The sequence below is a fragment of the Tasmannia lanceolata genome, unplaced genomic scaffold (genome assembly GCF_043159265.1).
Source record: "Tasmannia lanceolata isolate RefF3 unplaced genomic scaffold, GAP_Taslan_0.1 ptg000016l, whole genome shotgun sequence".
Taxonomy (NCBI): domain Eukaryota; kingdom Viridiplantae; phylum Streptophyta; class Magnoliopsida; order Canellales; family Winteraceae; genus Tasmannia; species Tasmannia lanceolata.
Genome location: NW_027518693.1, coordinates 15,838,582 through 15,861,138, shown reverse-complemented (window position 1 = coordinate 15,861,138; position 22,557 = coordinate 15,838,582). Strand labels below are relative to the sequence as shown.

Genomic DNA, 22,557 nt, shown 5'->3' with positions numbered 1-22,557 from the left:
GAAAACGAAGATCCCACCAAACAGTTTGGATACACGATATCTGTGAGGATTTTGGGCAGCAATCAAACACCAAAAGATCACGAAATATCTGTGAACAGATTTTATCACGATTTTTTATTCCTCATTCCAGCTCTCCTATAAATTAAATCATGATACCTTTGGTGGGATTGTTGTTGGGTACTCTTCGGTGGTTTTTTCTTCTTCCTGAATTGCTATTGTGGGGTTCCTCTGTTTGAAATTCAAGTTTTTATTACTGGGTTTCTGGGTTAAGATCTGAAATGGATTCTTCATCATCTTTTTCCTCAAAAAGATTGAATGAAGGAGATGAGCTTCATGTGTTGGCTGTTGATGACAGTATCATTGATAGGAAGTTCATAGAGATGCTTCTCAAGAACTCTGCATATAAAGGTATGCTTTTTTTCTTTTTCTTTTTTTCCTTTCTTGTTCTTATTGTTGTTTATTTTATTTTATATGTAGATGTAATTTTTTCTTTCATGGGTTTTGGTAGATTTGTATTTAATGGGTAAAATTGAAGAAATTTTCTTTTTCTAAATGGGATTTTATTTCTTTGGAAGATAGTTAGTTCTTATCAGAGAAATCAATTGATTCGGTGGTAATCTTTTCCTTTTTCTTTCTCATCTATTTTTCAACCCTATGTACTTTCATCTTAAATTAAGACACCAAAACTTAATCTGTTTTTTTCCCTTTTTGGTTCTTATTATTATTATCTTCTTGATAAAGGAAAGGAATTGCGTGTAATAAAGGAAGAGGAGATGATATTTCAAAAGGAGGTGATATATTAGCCCTCTTTCTTCCCCGGATCAACCCCTCTAGTGTATTAATTATGAGAACTCTTTTTATAAGGGGTGACCCGGGGAAGAAAAGGGGACGAATATGTCATTTCCTAACAAAAAATTACAAACAAATGCCACAAAATTGGGTAGAGATATTACTTTAAAAAGTGATTGGATCTGGTGAGATGGGCCCCACCAATGACAGGGCAGAGTACCAATTAATTAACCCTCTGATCTGTAGAGATTTTTATAATGTGATCTCCCACTACAGATCGGAGAGTTAGGGATCATCCTATGCAGGTGATTTTGGAGCCCAATGAATGAAGACTTTGGATCAAATGGAGTGGGCCTCATTGTATTTTCTTTTTAAATATTTGAAACTATATTACAAATATTTACTCTTATTGGGACCATTTTTAAGAAAATCTAGAACCACTACATTTTTTTCCCCAAATTTTTTTATATGATTCTAATGAAAATTCCAATTGTTGTAGAAAGTTTCCAAGGAAAAAAAAATCAGAATTTTAGAATTTTCATGAAGGGCATTTTCATCAACAAAAGTTTGATGTAGTATGTAGGGATCTTCCAGAATTTTTTTTAAAAAAAAAATTGAACTCTTTTTTTACCCATTTAGTAGTTTTCAATGATTAATTGGAAATAGAACATAAATCTATAGGCAAAAAGCCCTTTTAGTTATCTCTTGGTTAGACCTGGCAAACGGGTGGGCCGGGTTTCACCCAACCTGTCTGGGTCCGGTTCGTAGGGCTGGGTAAAAAATGACCCGGAATTTTACCGGTCACAACTTGGTGAGCCCGGACTCCACCGGGTGGGCCTGTGGGTCACCCTTTTTTTTCTTTTTTTTTGCTGTTTTTATTCCCACACTATAATAGGATGATCCAAGCTGTCCATGTGACGCACCATAACGTAAATAGGTTGTGTCCAAAAAATCATTTCCATATGATGATCCTAGCCCTCTGATCTATGGAGGAATTGCATATTATTATTTATGGAAACTTCTATAGATTGGAGGGCTAGGATCATCCTATGGAAATGATTTTTGGAGGGTGACCTATTTACGGTCACATGGACGGTTTAGATCATCCTATGATGTGGTCAGTACAGTACTCTCTGAAAATTATGGGACTACAACATATAAAATCTCGAACATTTGTGTTTTTATGACACCAGCACGCCCGCGGGTCCACCCAACCTGGCCCAGTTTGTACGGGTTGGGCCGAAATTTTCAATGGGTCATGATTTAGTGACCCGGACCTGTAATTTACGGGCGGGCCGGGTGGACTCGCGGGTCCTGGCTAGGTCTAGGGGTGTCAATGGATCCTCCGAATCCGAACGTTAATGAACGAGATCTATACATATGAATAGGATCTATGGGCATATTTCGGATCATCAAAACTGGGATCCGAAAATTTTTGGATTGTGTATGGGCACACCACAGATGCCCATTGGATAGTTACGATCCGAAATGGTTTACAAAAATACCTTCCAAATTTTGTTAATGCTAACCGTTCTATGAAGGGTATTTTGGTCAAAACCTCTCATAACTTAATGAATCGGATGGGAATGCGATTTCACTCATTTCAGTCGTTTCATTTCATACTTTCACGAAGAAAAAGAGAGAGGGTTTTGTTCTTTATGCATCGTATTCTTTGATCATAGTTATACAATATATTTGTATATGTAATTTTGATTAGTTTTATTGTTTACAAGCATTATTATACACATAGATTAAACATAGATAAATTTTTAATTTAGTTGAAGAAAATACATAGAGACACACTAATAGTGGACTGCCATTCTATCTCTTTTTTAAAAAAAAAAATGTTTTACTTAGCTTAGTGGGACATAATAGGACACTCCGATGGACGGTTCGAATTAAAATGGATCGTGATCATGAAGTGGAAAGTAGGATCCGAAGAACAATCCGACTCCGACCCGACCGAGATAAGGAATTTGAATGGATCGTGACTGTGACATAGGTGGATCTGACCCGAAGTGGATCCGTTGACACCCCTAGCTAGGTCTACTCTTGGTTGCTTTTTCTTCCCGGGAAATTGGTTAAGACTAGTACTATTGGACAAGTATACCTGATAGTCTTGTTTAAGTTGAGATCTTGACCGTTCATCTGGTGGTCTAGACAAAAAATAACTAGGATAAGACAAGAAACTGTTAGACATAAATGAGCAAATCCTCTTTCTGGCTTAATCCCAGTGTAATCACGATTAATTAATAGCAAATTTCAACATGAACTTGTGCTTGCAGTGACTACAGTAGAGAGTGGAGCAAGAGCGTTGGAGTATTTGGGCTTGGGAGACCAACAGCAAGAACCCTTTCAAAGCAATGTAAGGAGTGGTTTGTTTTTGTGACTATTTTTTTTCCCAAAATCCTATTTTGAATAAGTAAAATGATATTTCTACTTTTTTTCAAGCACTTCCACCCGCCCAGTTTGGATTGTACGATTTTTTCGGAAAAGTAGCAAAACAAAAAATTAAACATGACATTGAACTAGGGGTGCAACTTGGGTCAGGTCGGGTTGAGGTTTTGCTAAAAAATGCATAGGATTTAACCTGAACCCGACCCGATTTTAAGGTAAAAGCTCAACCCGAATTCCCAAAAATCAGCCTGATTTGCACCCTTAAATTGAACGGTGCATCAGGGGCTAATACCTCTTTTCAGACATTGTCTTAGTAATTTTAGTTGTATCTTCTTGATCAGAGAAGCTAATACATTAATTTCCATCCAAAGGCAATTCTTTCATAGCTTATATGGGGGCGAATTTTGTTGCAGGATCTGAAGATAAATATGATAATATCTGATTATTCTATGCCGGGAATGACAGGGTACGAATTACTCAAGAGAATTAAGGTAACATATTGTCACTCTAAGAATGAAATATACAGGTTGTTATTATGGTGTAACATTCCATATAATGCAACTTTAGTCGGTTACCCAACCCAAACACCTGAAAATAACCTGGTTCAGGTTCAGAAATCATGAGTCTTGGGTTGGGTTGGGATGGTTTTCAGCTTGAAAAGCCAGACCCAATCTCAGGTTGGGTCGGGTTTTACCCAACCCACATCGACCCAACCTAAAACAATTAATCCTGGTCGGGAAATCATGGGTCTTGGTTTGGGTCAGTTTTCAGGTCGAAAAAACTCAACAGAAGCTTGGGTCAGATCAATTCTTTGCTGCAATCGCTTCGATCCAGCCCCTAGGTGAAAAACCGTAATACGCCCTGACGAATTCCTCCCAGCGGACTTCCCTGTACTCAAAGTGAATTGTCTAAGTGCTCTCCCCTTTAGGCTTTGTCTCATTGCCTATCTCGTCATCATTCGAGATTCCGTCCGAATTCGCTCCTCCTCCTCCTTCTCCTCCCCCACCTTCGTCACAAGGCGGTAAGTATACCATGTTTGCTAGTTCGGCCTAGATCGGAAAGAATCTCAAAGTTCAGTATTGGGAAACATAGTTGGTACGAGATCTGGCGAAAGAGAAAATGACATGAACTCTCACTTTTGCTTTTTGAAGTTTATGTGCACTCATTTAGAAAGAGCTACCGGGTGCAAGATCACTGATGTCGCTTTAGTGGAGTCGGAACTGAAAGTAGGCCCAGAAGGAATTAGTCAGACATTAACGAACAAAAAGGGAAGAAAGGCAGAGAGATACCTAATGTCGGATGTAATGAGAACTCATTTCTTATGTAACCATTTCGAATCTAAAGTACGATCGATTGAGCCGACACTCCATTGTTAATCCGCTATCCTTACCAACCCTTTCGTTCTTATCGCTCCGGGTTCCGATCTGTATGACCTCCGGGCGGTACAAAGTACACCTCTTCCGTAGAGGCAGGTAGTAACCTAACCTTTAAGAGTCTGTTCAAGGGGGGAACCCTCTTATCTATCAATGGAAAGAAATCAGTGCGTGGCGTGATAAGGAATAAGTAACGATGTTGATCCTTGATCCGAGTATAGAATAAATGAAGTTTCGATTTGGTGAGCATAAGAAGACGCATCCGAAGAGGCTGAATCTGAAACATACGCTTAAACAGACGATGAAGCCGAAACCGACGCAGAAGAAAAGGAATTTTGTTTTTCATGGGTGGAGGGTTTGTCTAGAACAACAGAATCAAGAGGATTGTGTTTAAAGAAAAAAAATCCAAAATCCGAATCTTGACCTGACTATTTACAGCAGCAGCACAAAATACAAAATTAAATTAATCATAGAGGAGGTTAAATGGGTGACATGGGTCCAATGGGATGCCCTTGCGGCTGTTTTTTGCAATATCGCCCTTCAGTTTAGCGTTCCTCATCTTTTTATTCGCATGATGTTGATTTTTGTATAATGGTTTAATCCCCCCTTCTTTGCAGGAATCGTCCACCACGAAGGAGATCCCCGTCGTGATAATGTCGTCGGAGAATATACCTACTCGAATCAATAAGTAATCCGCAACGAGCCGCTCGTTTTTCTTTAATTTTTTTTAGTTTTTTTTTTTGAATTTCCGTTTTCCATTTTCTACCACCATCGTGTTTTCTAAAGTCTGAACTGTGAACAATATTGGAACAGATGCTTGGAAGAAGGAGCTCAAGAGTTCATGTTGAAACCCCTTCAACAATCAGATGTGAAGAGACTCAGGTGTCATATGATGAAGTTTAGCCAACCATGTAATGGTGGGGAGCTTTGTCTTGGAAGATAGAAGCAAAGAAATATCAGAAACTTTATGGAAATACAGCTACGGGATGAATTAATCCAAAGAGGACACTACACAAATCATATTTACAATTTTTTATATTACTTATTATATCCATTTCACAATTTACTAACGGTTTTGATTGGTTGGCACCTGGCATTTTGCTTGTGTTAGGAGATGATAATGAGCATCATTATTGGCTCTTTCATATTACAATAATATTATGTTATTTATAATATGTATTTCTTGACTTACCAAGGATTTTGTTGGGCATGCTTTGCATTTTGTTTGTGTCAAATATGATAATGAAGTAAGATTGGGTTTTCTTTCTTGTTTTTGTGTTAGTCACATAGTTGCAAGTGCGGGAAGCAAGTGCGAGAAGCGATAGGAGAAGCGAGTGGTTTATAATAAAGAAAATGTGGGAACCGAAAATCTCCAAAGAGAGTAAAAAAGAAAATTTATGGGAATCTATCTTCACTGAAAGTCAACATGAAGCATGTAATAAGCCTCATTGAAAGTGAAGAAGTAATAAAAGGAGTAGGATTGATGTACGTTAGGGAGGAAAAGTTAATATAGGTACATATTACAAGTAGAAAAGAAGATTACTTCTTTACTAATTGAATTACATGTTTTAGGAATTTACAGCTTCACAGGTGTTATCCATGCATATTTAATGTTAAGTTTTTGGAAAAAGATCCACATAATTTTAATTTGAAAATTAAGATGAGTTTTCAGGTTTTAAATGCAATCTTTTTTAAAATATGATCCTTCAACAATTATCAAAAGGAGAAATTATTCTTTAGGAAGAAAAAATACCTAAATAGGAAGTGATTGGGACGCGCATTTTCCCAAAATTTGGGAAGCGAGGAGAACTTAGCTTCCGAAGCGAGCTTCCCTTCCAACTAGGAAGTTTCTAGTAACTATGGTTAGTCATGAAGACTTTCAAGGTTTCAATTATTCTAAAATATTGGGTAAAATATAATTATAGGATTGAAAACCAGAGCAAAGACAAGATGTCAAACGTGCGTGATGGAATTATTGCTAAGGAAAATCTGACCGGCAAAAACAGATTCGATAACACAAAATAATAGAAATGAACAAATCATATGATGCATATATCGAGATTTAATTAGTTTGGCTAAGATGCCTAAGTCCACGGGCAAGAATATAATCTTCCACTATGAGAAAATAATAAAATAGTTACAATGGTTTTATCTCAAAACCACCAATTGCAAACTTTTACCTTGTCTTTTTCAACCGATATCGTACACAAAAACAATTAGAAAAGACCCCCTTTCAAATTCTCACAAGAGAAAACCCAAAGAAGAAAACTCTCTCTTTTTCTTTCACTCCTCCACTTACATTCTCCGTCTATCACCGATGTATATAGAATTTCTCCGACCCATGACTTAGTCCTAGTCAAACCATTGATTAACTCTCCTCTTTCTCTCCTAGTCCAACTCGGTACTATCCTCCACAACAATGCCCCAATACCGTTCTAGTCAACTAGGAGAACCAATGATTAACTCTCCTTTTTCTCTCCTAATCCAACTAGGTGGTATGCTCCACAATAATCCTAGTGACACTGAGTAACTAGTATAAGGAGAAACCCACCTAGGGTGGGAAATAAGACAAACAGCCCAACAATTATATTGAAGGATAAAATACAATTCTACCTTCCATCCACTTGTTGAGAGTGGAAGCTAGTTAATAAGTTTGTGTTCTTTTTATTCCATGGAATAATTTTTCATGGTTGACAAACAAGGCCCACGAATATTCCATGGAATAATTTTTTATGGTTGCCAAACAAGGCCTAAATGTAAATGTGAGTCCAATTAGGGGTAGACATGGCTTGGTTCGGTTCGATTTTGGGGTATATCCAGAACCGAACCATATGTAATCGGTTCCCGGAATCTGGAACCAAAACCGAACCATTTATCTCTGGAATTGAACCGAACCGGAACCGAACTTGATCGGTTCGGTTTAGTTCGGTTCTGGGTTTACCCAGGTGCATGTATACCCATATTACACATGGTTCGGTTCCAGGAACTGATTACACATGCATAAAAAAGCAAGAACAATAACCCTAATATATACATTAAAAGCAGAAATCCCTTAATCTCTGGATCAGAAGAATAAATCCCCCAATTTCAACCAACAAAAAAGATGAAATAATCCCCCTTCTTCAACTGTATTGCAAAAAAAGAAAAAGAAAAGAGAGAGAGAGAGAGAGAGAGAGAGAGAGAGAGAGAGAGAGAGAGAGAGAGAGAGAGAGGATGGAGAGAAGTTTCATACCTTATACCTTCTTCAATGAAGACGACGAGAGTGGCGAGAGACGAGAGTGGTGAGAGGAGGGGGAGCTTGTGGGGTTGGAGAGAGTCGGAGAGTGGCGACTGGCGAGAGTAGTATAATAGAAAGCTAGGGTTTCGTTCTTTAGTCTTTACGATTAGGATTTTATTTGTTTTTAACTTTTTAAGATTAAAACGCAAAGCAAAATGTTAGAAGCGGGGGTGGGGGTGGGTGTATTAAAAAGCAAAGCAAACCGTTAAAGGGGGGTGAATTTTCTCACGGAAATGGGGGGTGGTTTATCAGTTGGGGGTCTGTTCTCGGTTCCAGGAACCCAAACCCAGAACTGAACCAAGAACAATCATCAATTCCCAATATTTTAAACCCGAACCAAACCATATAAATATGGAACCAAACCAAACCAAATTGGCCGGTTCGGTTCGGTTCCTCGGGTTGGAACCGACCCATGTCCACCCCTAAGTCCAATAATCAGTTTTGGACATACAATCGGTTCTAAAAATCCAAAACAAACAGGGCCTTACAGTTCTATTCTTGTTCATGAGTTTTCAAAGGCCAAGCTGTATATAAAAAAAATTATATTTTACACAAAACATGTCTTCATCTTGTAATTTGATTTCTTGAATAGAGTGTTGTTACTTTTGTATTAATTTGCTTATCAATTTCAAGAAATTAAGTCCATACATTGTAAGATTCATATGGGGGAATCTTGGACCCTTATCGACAAATCCATTGTAAAAAGAAGATATGAAACTGCAGTGAAGAATGAAAAGATGTTTTTAATTCCCTTGTCTGTGTCAAGATGTAGAAGGAATGTCAAATTGATTTCGGGTACAAGATTATGATTCTTAGTCACTTTATTCGTTCCTTAAGGCCAGAAGCTACCTCTTAAGGTCATCTAAGAGTCAACCAGTTGGGCCACTGTAACCCTATTGCATGGCGCTATTAGCGACTCAAATTCACATTGTAATCATTGTTTAAATGAACTCTTTGTTAATAGAGCTACATGAGTTTGCACTTTGAACCATAGTTAGCAAAACTTCGTTTTAAACAGCTTTTTTTTTTAAAAATGAAAAAAAAAAAACACGCGTTTAAAAATTTTACACCAACAAAACTCTATTTTTTAGGAAAACATTTAAAACGCATTTTCAGCATAGTAAACACTTTTTGGCCAACTTTCCAACTTTACCCCCATTATATTTTGTAAGTCGTAAAATTTTAAACATATTAAATGTTTTTTTCCTGTATTTCTATATATGTTACCATTTTTACTAAGTTTTTTTTTAAAAATCATTATGGTTTTAAACTCGAATATTTCCTGTCCCATTTTTTTTTCTTTTTCCGAAACATGTTTAATTTGTTAAGTATGATTTAACCCGTATAATCATATTTAGAGTCTCAAAGAAAACAAAACTAATACAATGAATCAAATTTTACTGGGTTTTTAAAATTTCTAATTGATTAATTTTGGTTGGTGCTCATTCGATCAATATGATCTATTTATGATTAAAATTTACTCATTATTAACAAACCTAGAAGATTTTTGTATAATATCGAATATGAATCTCGAGTCCGTCTGCCTGTTGGTATGACAACAAGTTGCTACGGTATAATATCGCATTTGGTTCAGGTCGGTACACAAACTTGTAAAATCTAGTTTGGGTTGCCATTGATTATTAGCCCATAAGTGCACGGTCAAGATTGAAGAAAGGATTAGATGTGAAATAATCAGGAATACCCACACTCAGCAAGTGGTTATAGGAGTAGTGCACCTTGATTAATTAATAGATATGGATGGATTAGTGTAGGCCAACCACATCTCGTTGGGGTGATTAATCGATGACGCTGAATCTAAACATGTTAAGATCAAAGGAGCTTACCTGTTAGAGTTCTATGGTTGATAATACATGTTTTTTTTTTTTCTATTTATATGGCATGGTCCCCTCCACCGTCCATTGACCGAAGTGATCTAGCCCCACTGCACGATCAGATTGAGCCAGAGAGAGGCATCCAGGCCATTGGTACATGATCAAGATATTGATCAATGTCCGAAAGAGGTAAGATCTAAAATTTATTTTGTATTCCTGTGACCTATGTGGTTATATCACAGGTCTACTGCTAGATGGTTAAAACTGTTTGATCCATAGGTAATTAGAATACATTGTTCTAAATCAAGTTCCGTGTGTTGAGATTAGTCATTTAATCCTAGTTGAACAAGGATAAAAAAAAGACCCATCTAGAGACTTCTGCACATGACCAAAAACTATATGACATTATCTCAAAAAATATGGCTTGTTGACATTATGGAACATTAGCAATTGGCAAACAAGTGGAACTTATTCTTTAACATATCTTATTGGTAGCACCATTAAAGATCTTAGGGTCCCCACATGTATTGCCTATAAAAGCACCATTCTCCATCTGGTATTAGCATGGAAGAAAATGTAAATGAAGTTAGAGAGCTGTAGTGGACTACTTTCTTCTAAGGCATCTGTCATTCACTCTATCTCAAGGGCTTCTAATTCTACCAAGGGATTAGCTTGAGGTAGAGTAGATGAAAGCTGCCTTATTCTTGTCTTGGTCCTCTCAAGTAAACTGACTCAATTCAGTTTACTCATTTCCCCCTTGAGGTGCTTTCTCAACAACAATTTCACTATGGTTTGTATGTGTATAGTGTTCAACAATGTTGTTATCTCGTTGTCACCATATGCTATTAGTATTATTTCTTTCACTATGGTTTGGTAAGCAATAATTCCTCCCATTTGTGTACACTCTAGATAAAGAGATGGGTGGGTATCAGTCTAATGGGTGAAAATATCATCTCTTTTTTATCTTTTCTCTTGCAGTTGGGGTAGCGGAGTGTTGATTGTCAGAACCATTGCTTTCTTTTCTTCATGATTTAAGTAAAGCCAAGTTGTAATGCCATTTATGGCTACAAATTTGATGGATGTTCACCATGGGGATATCAAGCCCCAGTTTAATTTATCCTTGGATAGACTTGCTATCCTCTCTGAAAGTCCCACCACCTTTGTTCTTGGATAAAATATTACCAACCATGGAACAGCTTATCCAAGGAGATCTATCCCCATGGTGAACAGACTCAATATCAGTGGTCATTTCAAAATTAAACTGTATAAATGGGGTCCCAAATATGCAATAGGGAAATGGTATTTCACCCCCTCCATCACTCATTCAGAAATCAGAATTTCCACTCCCTTTTGGTTGTCTTTCCTTGAAAATGCTCAAGAAAAGACAAACAAAGGAGTGGAAATGCTGCCATTTTTAGGAAGAGACAAACAAGAAGAGGTGGAAATACTGGAAAAGGGAAGGAACTATAATATAAACATGTAATGTTTGGGAGCATTTGTCAACAAGAGACCTGATTTTAACATTCCGTTTGGATGTACGTAATATAGATGTAGGAAAACACATTCCTTTTTCTGTTTTTTTTATAGAGATAACAATTTTATTGAATATAATAGGGTTATAGGTGCACTTCGGGGGTAAGGATTGCCCCATATAAAAAAAATTCGCTTGAAGGTCATGATTTGGCTAAACGATCTATGTACCAAATCGTTGGCACTTCTAGGAATGAGAAAAAATAAAATAAAAAACCAAACAAACACATATATTTTATTTCTTCCATCAGATTAGTGAGTCTCCATGGAACACCGCTAGTCCTTTAGCCCACATGACTGTATTCGAGTAGTCGTTTTCGCATTCTGCCTTCTGATTGTCTAATGAAAATTGTCAATCCTTGGAGAAGTGCATGGATCTCACCTTCTGTGGAGTCTGTAGTACCGATAGAACCCACTAAGGAAAAGATGATACCGCCTAAGCAATTCCTAAAAACGCCTCCAATGCTTGCCTTGCCTAGGTTGCTAAGAGAGAAACCGTCGACATTTAGCTTGATGACATTTCTAGGGGCGGCTTCCATATCACCGGCATATTTTTGGGGATGTTACCTCTAAAAATTGTATCCCAATTTATAATGATGATAAAAAGACTAGCTAGGGATGAAGAGCCCAAGCGACCAACCTCATAATTGTGTCTTAATTCGATATACTGTTGGAAAGGGCGGTACCAAAACCAATCTCTGATCATTCCCCAATCTTCCTCGAACCATTCTCAACCAAGGCTTTACCTTTTCACTTCAGATTTGAAAACTTACGGTTCAAAGTGCCGGATTCAAGAAAATTATAGTACATTGGTGGAAGGATCTCATCTTGGAAGGGTGGGAAGGATAAAAAATGGCCACTAACTTTTCCTTTTCCTATTGACTTGAGAGAAAAGTGAACAGAATTTGAAAATTTTAAAGCCAACAACTATTGTCATGTGAATAGTCAATGACAACCAAACAATGTTAGGAAAAGAGAAATATGTCTCGATTTTTGGTGCAACCAAATGGAGTTTGTTTGGATTTTGAGAAGCAACTGTGAGTCCAAAACTGATTATAGGACATGAAATTAAGACAAAAATATACACTCATTTGGATATTAAGAGTGTTCGATTGGTGTGATTGTTGGTGTATGATGTCCAAGATCAACCAAATTGTGAGGCCTAGTATGTAATATTTTGGCATGTCTCATTGTATTTTAATAAGATAATGCCCTAATGAAGCATGGATATGATACACTTGTTTGCCGAGATGGAATGACATTGATTATGAAAGATATGCAATAATATCAGCATGAAAAGGTTTCTGAGCTATAGCTCAGCCTGAGCAGCCCTCTAAATACACCATCTCCCATAGTTGTTAGACTCATCCAACCCATTAATTCTATAGGTTATAGTTAGGATTATGGTTATGGTTATGGGTTATGGTTACAGTTACAATTTGTGGAGGCTTAAAATAAATGGTTAGAAATTAGGCTCCTATAGATCGAATGGTTAGAATTATGGTATGGAGATGGTTTGTTATGAACACCCTATCCGTGTGAGGTGCTATACAATGAATGGGTAGGATGAGTCAAACAACTATTGGAGATAGTGTTTTTAGAGGGCTGCGCTCAGGCGGAGCTATAGCTCAGGCTATTAATGTTGGCACTACCATGTTTTAATAATTGCACAAACTCAGTATGTTTTTTATTTTCTAAACAGCTGACAAAAGTTATTATAGTTCCCAAAGGCGTTCAAAATCCAATTAAAAACAAAAAGACAAACTAATATTGTGCAATTATCAAAAAGTGGTAGTGCCAATATCAATAGCAGCTCCCAAATTGGATTGGTTCTGAACTTCTGATTACCAACGGTGAGGTCTCCTCTGTCTATGTTGTTTTTCGCTACAGAAAAAAAAAGAAGAAATCTGAAACCCTCTTTTTTCTGCTCTCATGGCGGTTCTTCTAGAAGTTTCATCTCTGAACCCTCGCTTCTTCTTCTTCCCTACATCGTCTCCTCCTCCAATTCTCTCTCATCACTCACTTCAAAATTTCAGGCCTAAGAAAACCCACCTCTCTATTTTCCTCATCTCTCCTCCAAAACACATAAACCCTTGCTTTGCCGGAACCCTAGATGATATTGAACCCTTTTTGGAAAAATCTAACCCTAGTCCCAGCAATGGTGGTACTTTGAATGTCCGAAAGGATCGCCGGAGAGCAGTGAGAATCGCGTGGGAGAAACTGGTCCGGTGGTCTCGATTGTGGCGCTCCAAGGCCAAGACCGATGTTCTTCAGCGCACTAAAAAGGTTTTGAATCTTTGATTTGAAATTTTTTTCTTCTTTGTTTTTGGTGCAGTAATTTGACTATAAAATTGTTCTGTATTTACGTTTTCTTTAATTTTTTCAATGCTTATGAAGATTCTGCTGACTGTGGAAAAGATGGCAACTGAACAGACCCTTTATAAAGTTTTTTTTTGCAATCTCTGTCCCTTTTTAAAAGTTTTTTATCCTCTAATTTATATACTCCTTTTGCATTCAATAGCATTGGCAATGCCTAGTTAGTGAGATTAAAAAAAGTGGTCCATGGAGTGTCTTTGTTGAATACGTGGTAAAGAACTTGAGACATAATTTGTTTCTCTTTAGGTTGTGGTTCTTGGAGGTGGATCTTTTGGCACAGCAATGGCGGCTCAAATTGCAGGGAATAAGGCTGAAATGGAGGTTAACATGCTTGTAAGGGACGATCATGTTTGCCGTTCTATTAATAAGAGCCATTATAATTGGTGAGTTATAGAAGAGGTTATACCATTGCCACTGGCAATTTATGAAGTATTTATCAATGCCATCATATGTAATGCTTTTTCTTCAAAGAAGAATGTAGTTCTGCACTTCCGTGTCTGCTATCATAGATTTTATATAAATGTGTTTCCTGTAAAGCAATGATTTCAACTTTACTATACAAATTTCAAAGAAACTCATCACTTATTTCACCATTCGTAACCATGCAAATTTGTAGTGCACGTGCATGATACGGGTGGGCATGAATTGATGTGAACTTGACATCTTGTTCTTGGTGTACCATCTTCTTAACTCTTTTCCCCTTTTTACTTAGTAATTAAATTTTTTTAAAAATTCCATGCCTTCAAATCTTTGGAGTACCAATGTGGCTCCTTAGTCTTGATCTTCGATATGATTATTCAAATCCTATAAAGTTTTGGTTGCACAGAATCTGGGATGGCTTAGGGGTTTTTCTTGGAATTTGGGTGCTATATTAGCAAAACCCCTTGTTTGTAATCATGAGATCAACATTTATGGGAAGTAATTATAACCGAAGTTACAGTGCTTACTAGCTTGATATCTGAACTGCTTCTGCTTTAAGTTTGTACAATGAATGCTTACCCTTTCATTCTTACACTGTTTGCCTTTCGGGTCCATGGCCTTACTTTTTCTGTTTATTTATCGCAAATGATTCCATCATTTAATAGAGTATGCCTGGTCCGAATCAGGCATATTTTTTCTGTATCATTATATATATATATATATATATATATATATATATATATATATATATATATATATATTTTTTTTTTTTTTTTTTTTAAAGTAATGAAATTTTATTCATATGATATCAACCGAGATACATCAGGGGGTGAGGCATCCCACGAATACTTTAAACAGTTACACCAAAATCCCTACATGAGAACACATTGCATCACCAGGCCATAGTACCACTTCGACTACGCTATTTGCCAAGAAGCAAGACCCCATAGCCAGAAAGAGCTAAATTCGGACGACGCCCTAGTTTCTTAAAGGCTGAGATAATTCATTTTTCATGACATGTACTTCTGTCAATTCCACTCCCTGTTTTGCCAGAGAGTCGGCAGCTTTGATTGCCGATCTTCTCATGTGTTGGATTTGAGGATTTGCAATCCGAATAAGATCCCAAATTCCAGCAATGATAGGAGCCAACGACCAAGGGCCTTTTGTTTCCTTTGAGGCCCATGCTATTACGTTGGTAGAGTCATCTTCGATCAAGAGAGGGCTGATCCAAGCTTCCATCCACCACTTGAGACTCCATAATAAAAGTTTTGCTTCCACTTCATTTGAGTCACAAAAACCAGCTGGACCTGAATACGACATTATTGTTCCTCCATTTGAGTCACGGATGATTCCACCTACCCCTGCTAGTCCCGGCTTGCCTTGCACTTCCATCAATTCAATTTGTACCACCCGTTTAGAGGCCCCTGCCATTTTGGAGACACATTAGGTCTTGCTCTTTTTTCTTGTGCTATTGTTTGCCATTCTCTCAAAATGTCCCCTATGCGATAGCATGCTCCTCCATTATCCTTCTGTCTCCAAGCTATTATATCAATTTTAACATCTAAAAGGATCCTTCCCCAACTTTTGTTCTTGTCCTTGAAAATACGATTGTTCCTTTCTTTCCAAATATGCCATTTGAGGGCGTAAGGAACCGCCTTCCAATTGGCCGGTTTCTCCAAACAGATGAGCACACCAATTCGAAAAGATTTTACTAATCGATCTTTGAAGCACCCATGATAGACCGAAGCAATTTATCAAAGCCTGCCACAAACAATACGAGAAAGGGCACTCTACCATGATGTGATCCAGTGTCTCGTTGTGATTTCTGCATAAAACACACATGCTTGCAATGTGAAATTTTCTTCTTTTAAGCCGGTCAATGTGTTGATCTTTCGCATAACCATGGTCCAAGACTCCAACTGAAAGCTGTAATTCTTGGAGGAGCTATGGATTTCCAAATTTTTGCACTCTGGATAGATCTCCCATTACTTGCATTCAACCTATAAAAGAAGGAACGAACAGAAAATAAACCTTGAGGGTCTGCGGGTCCAAACTCTCTTATCAGGAAGGTGGGGAAGCAGTAAAATGACTTAAGGGACTCTATAAGGGCAGAAAGGCTAGTGATCTCCTCATCTTTTAGGTTGCGCCTAAGTCTAATATCCCAAAATACCCTCCCATTATTTGGATATGTGGAGATAAAGAAATGATTTCTATGCAATTTCTTGTTCTGAAGATATGAACCAACTTTGGAAATGGATTGTGTCTTTAATCCTTTGAGTCGTGCAACAATATTCGGTTCAACACTGGACATCTTGGATAAAGGAACTAGAAGTTTCTTCTTTGAATGCAATTTCAACTATTCAAAAGAAAAAAAAAGGAACTAGAAGTCAAACCTTGTGATGCCTAGATTCCTTTGAATGAAAGTTTGATCAAGTTAAATTTTGACAGTGTGCATGCGTGTGGAAATATTCTTTCTTGCTTCTCTTTGATGAGGTTAAATTTGATCAATTTAATGTCAATCATCCTTTTATGTGTTGCTTGTATTCTATCTTGTGTGCAAATATTCTTTCGTGCTTCTTTACGATGAAGTTAAATTTGATCAATTTTATCTTAATCATCCATTTTGGTGTTGTTAATATTCTTTCCCACTTTTTTTGGGCTAGCAAATATTTCCCCAAGTACAAGCTACCAGAAAATATTATTGCAACTACTGACGCAAAGGCTGCTTTGTTGGGAGCTGATTTTTGTTTACATGCCGTTCCAGTGCAGGTGACTCAAAAGCCATTTCTTGCATGCAGATGCTATGAACTTATATCATTTGAACCTTTTAGAAGAAATATGAACTACTCTGACTTTGTCCATCTTATTGCAGTTCAGTTCATCTTTTCTTGAAGACATTTCACAACATGTGGACCCAAAAATGCCATTCATATCTCTTAGCAAAGGTTTAGAACTCAATACATTAAGGACAATGTCTCAAATTATTCCACAAGCACTGGGAAACCCTGGCCAACCTTTTATCACACTATCAGGGCCTTCATTTGCTGTGGAGCTGATGAGGAAGTTGCCTACAGGTGGTTATCCACAAAATGACCAGCTAACTTATAACTGTTATACTTTGTTTAAAGCGTCATATGGTTGATAAATAGGCAAACTATGTTTGCTAATTTAGTTCTAACAATTAGAATGCTATGCAGGTTTTTTATGGGTTTGTTACTTATTAATGAGTCATGACTCAACCCAAGCTATAGCTGCAACTTGTTCATGGTTGAGAGATTGAGGAGATTGAGATTGTTCTTATACTTGATTTACGATCCTGCAGCAATGGTGGTTGCGTCAAAAGACAAAAACCTGGCAAGTGCTGCTCAGCAGCTAATAGCTTCTCAGAATTTGAGGATTAGCTCTTCAAGGTAGGGAATCTCCTCTGGTTTAGCTTATCAGTACTTCATGAACACATTCGGAAGAATATTATAATGGGAAAATGGAATCTAAGAGTTTGCATAGGGAGCTTACCTATGCAAACTCCCCAAAAATACGGTACGGCCAGCACCATAGGATGATCCAAACCGTCCATTTGGATCGCCATAGTGTAAGTAGGTGGTTCCCCAACAATCATTTCCATAGGATGATCCTAATTCCTAACCCTCTGATCTATAAAGATCTATAGAGGGACTGCAAATTATGGAAACTTTTATAGATCAGAGGGTTGGGATCATCCTATGGAAATGATTTTTGGGGCACAACCTAATTTAGTTGTGGCCCATCAAATGGACGGTTTGGATCATCCTATGGTGTGGGCAGTGCTTTACTTTTCGAAAAATACATATTTACACGGCCACATATTATATAAAATCTCAAAAAGAGTAGTCATAAAAAATAGATAGATCAGAGGGTTAGGATCATCCTATGGAAATGATTTTTGGGGCACAACCTAATTACATTGTGGACCATCAAATGGACGGTTTGGATCATCCTATGGTGTTGGTCGTACCATATTTTTGGGGAGTTTGCATAGGTAAGCTCCCTATGCAAACTCTTTGATTCCCATTTCCCTATTATAATATGTTTTATAAGCTGCCCCTAGCACAGTTTGCCTCCACACAAACGTACATATCGACGAACAACTTTGCTTTCAGGTTGATTTAGTTCCTTGATTTCTGCTCGATAGTGTTGGACTGTTGAAAATTGTATTGTTGAGTTTTAAGCATGCAAGCTCAATTTTTAACCTGTGATATTCCAGTGATGTTACAGGTGTAGAAATTGTAGGTGCACTTAAGAATGTGCTTGCCATAGCAGCAGGAATTGTAGAGGGGATGAATCTTGGAAATAATTGTATGGCAGCTCTTGTTGCACAAGGTTGTTCAGAGATCCGATGGTTGGCAACAAAGGTATTTGGAGTGCTTTTTACTTGCTGATATTTTTTTCTTTGACCAACTATTATCCACATGCATATGGTAATATCATTCGAAGTGTTTTAGTTGTTACATTTCCCGACTGTTGGCAAGGCATTCATCCATACAAAATTAGCTTCTTGGTTGATACCATTTTATGCTTGAGGTTATAAAAAATGGCCAGACTAGCTTATATTAGAGCCATTAGTCAAGTTTTTTTCTGGAAAAAAGAGCCATAAGTAAAGTTTTCTCCTGACCTCCTACATCACTTATATATTTATGTCTTTATATTTGAATTGGAAGATATGAGACATGTTAGACGGTCTTTGAAGAACTTAGTGTTTTGTTTTTTTAGAATGATCTTGTTATATTGTTCCCACTTGGTGCCAATGGGCTGATGGGCCCATAGGATTCAAATGAAAAACCATGGTCTTGGACATCATTTTCTGCCCCTCTGGTGGATCCTACTGAATAAACATACAAAATCCCTTTTCTTCCGTACGTTTTTTATTTGACCGTGGATGGTCTGATGAATCTGGATCCAAATTTAGCAATGGACATGGATCACCTTAAATAGAATCTGAAGGGAGTAATAAGAATCGTGACCTGGGGATGGGTGGACCCAAATCCGAGTCTGTCCCATTGAAACCTCTCTTCATGCTGAGGGCATCCTTACATTTTTATGGTCACTCTTTCACGGGGACTTGCCTGAATCTCTCTCTCTCTCTCTCTCTCTCTCTCTCTCTCTCTATATATATATATATATATATATATATATATATATATATATATATATATATATATATATATATATATATATATATATATATATATATATATATGCCCACGTCATTCTCTTTTACCATGTCTTTCAATATCTGTTTGGTGTGATTATCTGACACTTACGTTCCCATTCTTTATGTGAAGATGGGCGGAAAGTCAACAACTCTTACTGGCTTATCTGGAACTGGCGACATTATGCTTACTTGCTTTGTCAACCTTTCAAGAAACAGAACAGTTGGAGTGCGTCTTGGATCAGGCGAGAAGCTTGATGAGATATTGAGCTCGATGACTCAGGTGCTTTGAGAAGCTTGCTCTTTCTTGCTTAATGTTTCCTTGTTCAAAATCAAATGACATTACTTAACAATGAATTTGTTTAACCATTCAGAAAACAACAATGAATTTGTTTGTTTAGGTAGCTGAAGGTGTATCGACGGCTGGCGCTGTTATTGCCTTAGCACAGAAGTACAATGTGAAGATGCCTGTCTTGACAGCTGTTGCCCGCATCATTGACAATGAGCTTACTCCAAAGAAAGCTGTTCTTGAGTTGATGAGCCTTCCTCAGGTTAGTTGTAATTTTGTTTCTTGGCGTCAGTTAAGCATATCAATTTCTTTCATAGTGAATTATTTAATATGCCACATTCCACTTCTAATGAAACTAACTCAATGATTTAAAAATAATGGAAACTAAATCATTCCTTGATTAAGTTAGTCTAACTCAATGAAACTAACTTAATCATTCCTTGACGATAAAAATAATGGAAAAGTCTAATACTCATTTACTTTGATGGTCTTTGAAATTTCGACCTTTGAATTGTAGGTTGAAGAAGTGTGAGATAGACAAGCCTTTGGCAAGAAGATGCACAGAACTTTCATGGTAAAATCAGGAACCAATTTACAATTGAGTTTGGGGTGGTGATGTAAAGTCCGTGGCTTGCATGCATCCATTCTTCCCATGAATAAATTATTAAGGAGGTCACATGTCCTATCCCCTATCTTATCCCAATCTCTACAACCCCTCTGCTTGCATGCATCCATTCTTCCCATGAATAAATTATTAAGGAGGTCACATGTCCTATCCCCCTATCTTATCCCAACCTCTACACCCCGTCTCTCCCTTCCTCCTCTCCCCACAGGTACATTTTAAGCAACAGAAGTATAAACTTTGATTGGATAGTCAATTCACCAAATTACCGGTACCTATTGTTCATTTTTTTTCCAGAAAAAGGAAAATTAGGAAGAGAAAATTTGAAACATTACAAACTGTAGGCATTTGCTGAGAATCCGAAATTTTGTGCTTAGCAACTTTCTTGTGTCTGAGATTCTTTGTGCTCATTAGTTCTGTACGAAACTTGACATGAAAAATGGAAGTCTTACTAGCATGGGGCATGCGGATGCTTTCTGTATTCTCTCTTTATTTTTCCTTTCAACATTTGTTCATCTCGTTATTTTTGCTTTCACTTTCATATAAAGCCATGGTTAAGGAAATGAAAATCATAGATGGTGCTTGCCAAGTATCTCATACCTAAGATTGTTACAATGCAAGTGCGGTGTTTGTATTTTGTAACTACCTGCTGTATAGGTGGCCAATGACATGGTAAAAACTGTTGTAGAAATTCAAGGTATTGTATTTGTGGTATATATTCTTTTAAGAAGGTGCATTTTAATTTTGAGAGTCCTTTCATCTGATTTCTTCAAGAAAAGAGTATTTATACCAAAGCCTTTGCCGGAGCATATGGAATTATTCTCTCCAAAAATTTGAATTTTTATCCTACATGAATATTCTGTTAAAACATAGGGAAAATCTTTCTTTTTTTTCTTACCCTGAAAATGGGTGTTAGAGTTTTGAGTTAAAATCAAATTTCCGGAGTCTTAATTTCAGTAGTTTTTTTGCTATTATAGTGTAAAAAGTTACTTCTTTTAGTTGAGAGTTTTTCTTACAGCTTCAGATAGGAAGGATGTATGCGGGTTTTGGGAATATACTGGGAGCAACTTTTTTGTGAATTGAGTTTTTTATTTTATTTTTTTGCTTGAGTGAATTGAAGATGTTTAGTTTTTGTGGTTATGTTTTCTGATCTTGGGTTCTAACATATTGCTGTACAAATGCAAGTTCTTAACATGGTTTTGAGAATCTACTAGAGACTTTTTATGCTGTGTTGCAGAGACTGCTTGAAAGTAGTTGTTTTAAATCTTTTATTTTGAATGATAGGATCCTCACAAACAGAAAAAACAAAAGACCAAAACAAATAATGAACACATCTTCCAAGTTTAGGGACATATGTCAAAGGTTCTGCTTCGTGCTGATCAGATTGAACTCCTCCTTAGTCATTCCCACTGCCTCCTCTTTGGCTGTAGTGAACAATATGTGTGTTGGAAAGTGACATCATGACCTTCCAACAAGTCAATGTTTTCTTTGAATTAGTCCACAAACCAACAAGGGAAACCTTAGCCTGAGCCCATCTGATCACCCTAGCCTATCAGTGTCAGCGGATTCCAAAGAGATGCACACCAAAATGTAGTTCCCCACTTCAGGGCCAAGGCCTGTGCCTCAGTCAGGCCAGAATAACTTTTTGGATTCGATGGAAAGGTGTCTGATAATTGGTGCATTCAAATTTCAAACAAAACCATTTAATTTTTTTTTTTAAGAAAGGCAACAATTTTTTGATTATCAAGGATTATGTGACATCATTTGAAAGCATGTCATGTTATGTTTGCCTTTTGATATTGTGTCCAACAAACAGTATGCTGATATTTGGAAAAAGAATTAAACAGCTACAGCTGGTGAACTTAGGATTTGGGTTTATTTCACACTACCCAATCAAAGAGGCAAGAAATTTGATCATAGAGAGAATTGCATACCTAGTGATAGAGAGGATTCTTGGAAATTCACTACTGAAAAGAAGCAACTACACTTAGATTTTGAAGATGAGGCTTGTTGAACTAAGTCGTTTGCAGTAGCACAAATCATGCAATCCTAAAATCCAAAAATGTGTATTTTTGTTATTTCCAATTTTGTCCTTGTCAAATCTCCCAATTCTCTCTATTCCTTCCCTACTCATCTTCACTCCAGTCAAGGATATAGGGATTTCAATACTTAAGAAATGTGCGGGTCGATTAGTGATCAACATGGTCATGAAATGCGGGTCGATTAGTGATGCCCTCCATATGTTAGCAAAAAATTCTGAGAATGGCTGTTCGTTAAAAGATGATGTTCTTTGAAATTCTATGATTGAGGGCTACTTTCGGTTTGGTTGTAAAGGTGAGAGCATGCTTATGTTTTGTCGGATGCAAATTGCAGGTGCTAGTTTGGACGGGTACTCTCTCAGTATCATGCTTGGGACTTGGTGGTGTTCATTCGGTGGAGAGCATGGGAAGCAGATTCTTGCTTATGT

General features: G+C 37.2%; 2 protein-coding genes across 3 annotated transcripts; both read left to right on the top strand.

The window, feature by feature from the left end:
* RR16 (response regulator 16) lies at positions 1–5,827 on the top strand. Its single transcript, XM_077357397.1, has 5 exons — positions 1–408; positions 3,075–3,154; positions 3,600–3,677; positions 5,177–5,247; positions 5,373–5,827. Exons 1-5 carry the CDS (start codon positions 279–281, stop codon positions 5,500–5,502), a joined length of 489 nt encoding a protein of 162 aa, XP_077213512.1. The 5' UTR covers positions 1–278; the 3' UTR covers positions 5,503–5,827.
* Positions 5,828–12,852: 7,025 nt separating this feature from the next.
* Positions 12,853–20,595, top strand: GLY1 (NAD-dependent glycerol-3-phosphate dehydrogenase family protein). 2 transcript variants are annotated; one of them, XM_077358078.1, is made up of 10 exons: positions 13,344–13,484; positions 13,596–13,638; positions 13,821–13,957; positions 16,658–16,763; positions 16,867–17,068; positions 17,317–17,404; positions 18,235–18,382; positions 19,313–19,462; positions 19,581–19,730; positions 19,986–20,595. In XM_077358078.1, exons 3-10 carry the CDS (start codon positions 13,857–13,859, stop codon positions 19,998–20,000), a joined length of 960 nt encoding a protein of 319 aa, XP_077214193.1. In that variant the 5' UTR covers positions 13,344–13,484; positions 13,596–13,638; positions 13,821–13,856; the 3' UTR covers positions 20,001–20,595. The 2 variants fall into 2 exon arrangements, with proteins under 2 accessions (XP_077214192.1, XP_077214193.1); XM_077358077.1 differs by lacking the exon at positions 13,596–13,638 and having other exon boundaries at positions 12,853–13,484.
* The last annotated feature ends 1,962 nt before the right edge of the window (positions 20,596–22,557 follow it).